Source organism: Cyphomyrmex costatus, unplaced genomic scaffold, assembly GCF_001594065.2.
Source record: "Cyphomyrmex costatus isolate MS0001 unplaced genomic scaffold, Ccosl1.0 scaffold843, whole genome shotgun sequence".
Lineage (NCBI taxonomy): Eukaryota > Metazoa > Arthropoda > Insecta > Hymenoptera > Formicidae > Cyphomyrmex > Cyphomyrmex costatus.
In genome coordinates, this window is record NW_017280423.1 from 254901 (window position 1) to 261424 (window position 6524).

Below are 6524 nucleotides of genomic sequence, written 5' to 3' on the forward strand. Positions count from 1 at the left end.
GTCATAAAGTAAGTTACGAATATATCTCGATTAAGAAACTGTCATTAGTTGTCAAACGTATATGTTTGTTTAAGTATGAATGTAAAAGAAAAAGTGAAATTATTTTCATTTACTACAAAAATTTAAATAATTGACTTTGTCTAATCATTATTCTAGAGTATTATAAAATTTTTTCTTTTTTACTTTATAATTAAGTTACACTTTTTATTTATATTGATGATATTATTTGTGCTTCTTGTAATCTTTTTACTTTGATGAAACATTTTTTTTCAAAATATTACATCAGTATGTTATTGTATAAATAACAATAAATGTATAATGGCGTGCAAAAGTTTCCAGCCAGTAACATTTTGTACTTTAATTGATAAAAAAAGAGCCTGATAAAATTATTATTATAATAGTACAAGATTTCGTTATCCACATCACTAACACCCGATAATAATTAAAATTTTATCAGATTTCTTTTCTTATAAACTAAAATACAAAATGTTATTGGTCGGAAACTTTTGCATGCCACTGTATATTATTTACATTATTGTAAAAGTCATCATATTCAATGAATAAATATTATGATCTAAATATTTCAAAATAGTTTTATGAACTTTTACTTATTCTAGAAGATATAGATAGAAAATTAGCTATGATATTTTTATATTATATATGCATTAAGTTAAATCATAAAATAAAAAAAACTTTAATAATGTTAAGTATATTTGTATATTATACAATAAATGTTTCAAAAGAGTATAAATGAATTTTTTTAAATTTACATTATATACCTAGAATTTTATATACAATATAAAAATATTATAAAAATTAAAATATAAGTTTTGACTCTCGTGTACTTAAAAGTTTATTTATCAATTTTTTAAAATTTACATTATATACCTAGAATTTTACATACAATATAAAAATATTAAAAATATACATGTTCTACGTAAATAGTTATTATGTTTGTTAAAATATAAGTTTTGACTCTCGTGTACTTAAAAGTTTATTTATCAATTCTGCCCGTTTCTTTAATAGTTCACTATGTTCTTGCAAGTTTTCAGCAGCACATATATTTTTTACAAGAAAATGATTTATAAATAATCTAAGACTTTCCCTAAAAGTTTGCAACTTTGGGGATAAAGATATCTTTCCAAATACTTCTAAACAGGCCTCCTCATTCTCGTGTAATAATATTCCCAGCATGATTTGTCGTACAAGCCTCATGGTTAACTTGTCTAATTCCGTAAATTGAATCACCTATATTTATTATATGCAATAAAAAAATTAAATATAATATATGTAGTAATAAACATCATATAAGCAAAAAATAATTTAAAAAGTTAATATTTAGATACCTTTAAAATGGAAAGCGGAAGACCTTTGCCTAAGAATAAAAGAGTCAAGAATTTTGCTAGATTTGTTAACTGTTTTGTATTCAAATCATCCAACGTCTTCAACTTATCCCACAATGCATATTGTATAGTTAACTATAATAATTAATCATTGTTAATCAGAACATAGGTAAAAAATATACTATTACGCTTGGAAATCTTTATGCAAATTGTCTATTCATAAAGTACTTTATTATAGCACCCTACTAATAAAAAAACAATAATTGTAATAGCATCAACATAATATAATATCAATTTTACTGATTATAAAATAATACAATAAAGTAATAATTGCAATACACATCTACAGAGAAATACTTTCTAACAGATCTTTCTATTTTTTAAATCCTAGAGTGCTAATAGAGAAATTAATTTTTTTTATGTTATGAATTGATTTCCAACGTATTAATTTCTTATTTAACTGATTCTAAGTTAATCATTTAAAGAATAATTTTTATTACAGCATATATTAAAGACGCAACAATGCTTTATATATAGAATTATATTTATTACCTGATATTTTCTGTCAGAATCACATAGTCTTTGTGCTAATACAGTATAATAAGGATTGAACTTCTTCTCTTGAATACAACAATTGAGAATAACATGAATGATTTCTCTCTGTTGTTGGTTTTTCAAACCAAGATGATGAATTTTTTCAAATGCATCTAAATAATCTTCTGCTGTCATAAGAATGCAAAAGATATCTCTTCTGACATCAGTATTCATTCTCTGTTTTCGTGCCAACTCCAATATGTCCTCACTATATTTTTGTTTTTTATCTTCTGAATTTTTTTCTAATTTACCAATATCCTTAAGACCGGACCAGGCTGAACCTACTATCCACCATTTTCCTCTTTCATCAGCTAAAAAATCAATTAAAAATATGTAATTTTATGTTTTAAGATTGTGTTACTTTTTTCGATTGTATTATAAATATTGAATTTTACATACCTTCTAATAAATCTTCTAAAGTTACATTAAATTGCGTAACAATATTGCCCTTATGGATAAAATTCTTTAGTATTTTCTTCAAATGTTCTATCCGAGATGGATCATATTGAGGTATTTTACTCATGTTATTATTTTTTATTGCCAATAGTATATCTAACATAAATTTGACTCTTGAACTACAAAGATATCAGTATACATAATATACATAAATAAAAATAATATAAAAAGTATTTTAAGAAATACATATATATACAGAGAGTAATTAAAAAGAATTTAGAATAAAATAGTGCGACTATTCAGTATAAATATACAGTACTTAAATTAAACATGTAAAGACTTACTTTTCCAGAGCAGTATTATTTGCTTTTTGTTGTAAATTTAATACAAGTTCCTTCAAAGCAATTGGATCATCTTTCCTTAACTGAAAACCTACTGTCCTTAAAATTAACAAAATCAATTCGATTTCTTTTTCCGTAAATTTTGTTGCTAGTTTCTCTAATATTTGATACAAAAGGCGATGACCATATACCTAGAAAATAGAATCATAAATATATTCTGCAGTAATGCAAAAATATCATTAATAATATTTTACCTTGAAGTTATAGAGATGTGAAATTATAAGAATTATATTATCTAATTCTTTATTCTCAACATAATGAGATTCTTCCAACATATGATGAAGTTTTTTTACAATAGTTAATAAAAAATGTGCTCCAACTTCTGTACCAACATTTGCATGTAATATAGCGATTAACATCATGTGTTCACAGATAAGTCGGTCTGGAGTCAATATTGGTGCAACTATACTTTCCATTATTAGTGTAGATAACATTACATTCATATCATTACGACTGTTTGACATATACATTTCTTCTACCTACATTAAAAATATATTCAAATAATAAATGTTTAACAGCTACAAAAAAATTCTTTTCAATAAAGATATTTAATTTATAGATATAAATTTATATTATTTATTATTTTTATTTACAGGATGTTGCAAAAAAATCGACAAATTTCTAGAAAGTATTCTGCACACTAGATTTTAAATAAAAAAATGTATATACTTAATGACATATAATATATTCTAGAAATTTTTCTAGAAGTTTGTCAGTTTTCTTGCAAAACACCCTGTATATATGATTAAATAGCACATATGGTACATGTTAATCTGGAGACACAGTAGTGTCTCGGTGTTAAGACATGGCGCGAGACACTGCCATGTAATTAATTACCTGATTTGCAATGGTATGCATATTTTGTTCTGCCAATCTATTTAAAACACCTTTTATTTGTTTCTTTAATCTACTAATTTTTCCATTATCGCAAGCAATATTATTACTTTCAATTCGTACAGCAGGTGGTACATATTTTTTTATTACAATATTGCCTTTTTTATCTCTTTGTCTTCCATAAATATCTTCCCATAAGTTTTCATTATCATCTGGTTGTTCTGATGTGTCACTGTGAGTGGATTCTTTACTTACTATCTCTTCCTTCTCATTTGCTGTATACTTTTTAGATTTAATGTTTATTGTGTTTGTTTTTTCTAAAGAAATATCTCCACTATTATCTTGAATTAAACTTTCATTAGACAAAAGACTTTCATTTTCTGAATCTTGTTCAGAATCTTCATCATCATCTATGCTATCTTCCTCATCATGTTTTTCATTCTCATCCTCAGTATCATCCTCACCAATAGCCATGTTCAGGTCCTCTTCAAATTCTTTACTCAATCCTGTTTCTAACAGTTGCTTTTCAGTTTCAACTATGTGACTCCTATTTTCTGAATCACAGAAATCCAAAAGATCTAATTACAAGTTAAGGAACTATAAATGATTTATAATCAAACAAGTGTAATACATAAATCCGAAATGTTGCATAAATTAATAATATAAAATCACAATGAAAATATTGTATATTAATGAAATATATTAATAAAATATATTATTAATAATAAATTGTAGTTTACTTCATCAGTTTAATAATAAATTCATTAATAATAATTAACATTAAATTTATTATCACATTTTATGCAAACACAAAAGAAAAAAATTACGTAGAGTATACAATTGTCCTTATTTAATTTTCTATAGAATTATAATTGACTTTTACAGTATATTGTTTTATATAGTATATGCAATATATAATCTCTTATTTATACACTAAATCCATCTTCTATTTAATCCTATTACTTACACATGCACATGTTCTAGTATCCTATCTAACAATAAGTCTAACATTTTGTTTTTATTATCCATTATCTACAATTAAAAATATTTATTTCTGTAATAAAAAGTTAAATATACTTTACGCTCTCTCCCTTTCTTTATGTTTCTTTACTTTTTTTCCCCCCTCTTTTTTTCCTCTAAATCTTATTCTTTGTTCTTTTCAACTTCATACAGAATAAAAGAAAAAACATTAATTTTATGAAAACATTCTAGTAACAAATAGATTATTAAAAGGATACAGTCTAATCCATCTGAAACGAAAGACTTTGGAACAGATTTGCTCTTTTGTTTATTTAACTTCAGTTGCTTTCCCAATTGTTTAATCACCCTATCCTCATCCAGATTGGCCTGTTTTAATTGTATGATCCTTTGTTTTTTCGCAATTTTTTGCATTTTTTCTACCTTCATATCTTTAAGCTTTTGTCGTTTCTGCGTTGGTGGTGCTCGTTCAACATTATTTTTCTCTTTTATTTTCAACGATTTATCACTATTAATCCTTGATATTTCCAAAGTTTGTTCCGACTGATTTTTCGATTTTTTCTTTTGATAATACATTGCTCTATTTGTTTTTTTTTGTTGTCTCTTTTCTTTACGCAATTGCTTGCGTGTTTTCTGTATTGATTTAGATTTCTTGATATTGTTCTTAGTATTTAATACCTTTTTATGCTGAATACGCCCCATTCCGTGAAGAAGTATTTTTAGCTAATGCAAATATAACGAAGTATATATTATAACGTTTATATAATATATTACCAAAAAAAAATACAAATGTAACACGAAACAACATGAAAATTATACATTCATAACCTCAAATTCCATTACACTCCAGACTCCACAATCCACGGGTCACGTCACATATATAACCATGGTATAAAGACAAGGGTATGCTCACGCGCATGATAGTTCCAGACAACCAATCAGAAATGTCACTCAGTCTACGTCACATTAAGCGGCAAATTCAAAATGCATTTGCTTAGTACTTCTACATACAGTATTGAATTACGGTATTTTCTAATAAGATTGACTTTAAAAACGTGATTTCTCGCCGCTAAATTCAAATAATTTATTCTAATCGTATCACAAATAATTTCAAAAAATAAAAAAGAAATCATCTTCCATTATATAAATTGTGAAATAATTCATATAAAGGAAGGTGATTTTACACTTTTAGTAACAATTAATACTTTTCTTGAAAAGCAATTCACATTATTTATCAAGAGACACGGTAGTGTCTCGCGCCAAGTGAACGCGAAGCGCGAGACCGCACGTGTATCTTTACGTGAGTCGATGAGTTCCGTGTACCCGAGATTATCGGATCTCACAATAAATGGCTGAATTTATCAACTTTTATATATCCGTAATTTAGTTTTAGTGTTTAAATTATATTATAAATATGTTTTTATTGTCTACGTACCCTACGAAGGAAGATACCTCGATGTGAAGTTGAAATGTCAAAAATTTTAACATCGGAAATGTTGTCCGTTTCACGTTTTAAACACAGACGGCGTTTTGTTGAAAAAATGTTGTCCGTTTCACGTTTTAAACGGCAGACGGCGCTTGCTAGCATATTTTATTTTATATCGATTAGCTGTCAACGTAATGACATTAGATAGATAAAAATCAGCGATGGCAAAGGAGGATTTTTGTATCCTGTTATAAAGCAGTCAATGTCTTGAAAGTTCACGGAAAAAGTGTTGGAGGCTATGCTTTGAACTGTACTGTCGCCTCTCAAGTAATGCCGAAGAGGATAATGGATGCGAAAATCATGCTAAAGCTACAGGTGTGCAGTTTCTAATTTCGCTAATCAACATAGAAGGAGAGGAGAGTTATGATGCTAGTTTTATATAAATTCTCACGGAATTATAATTAGTACCTAAGATACAGTTCGATCGTTAAAGGCATTTTATTGGTTGTGTTTCTCACGGTCTTATAAGATTTAATATTTAAATATTGTTTC

The 6524-nt window shown here is 26.5% G+C and overlaps 1 protein-coding gene across 1 annotated transcript; it reads right to left on the bottom strand.

Annotated features, from left to right (window-relative positions):
* Positions 1-936: 936 nt before the first annotated feature.
* LOC108781610 (nucleolar MIF4G domain-containing protein 1 homolog) lies at positions 937-5412 on the bottom strand. The gene is made up of 9 exons (XM_018549631.1): positions 5366-5412; positions 4807-5269; positions 3572-4146; positions 2929-3213; positions 2678-2865; positions 2337-2512; positions 1896-2248; positions 1347-1478; positions 937-1248 (listed from the first exon to the last, which is right to left on the bottom strand). Exons 1-9 carry the CDS (start codon positions 5384-5386, stop codon positions 958-960), a joined length of 2484 nt encoding a protein of 827 aa, XP_018405133.1. The 5' UTR covers positions 5387-5412; the 3' UTR covers positions 937-957.
* Positions 5413-6524: the final 1112 nt, after the last annotated feature.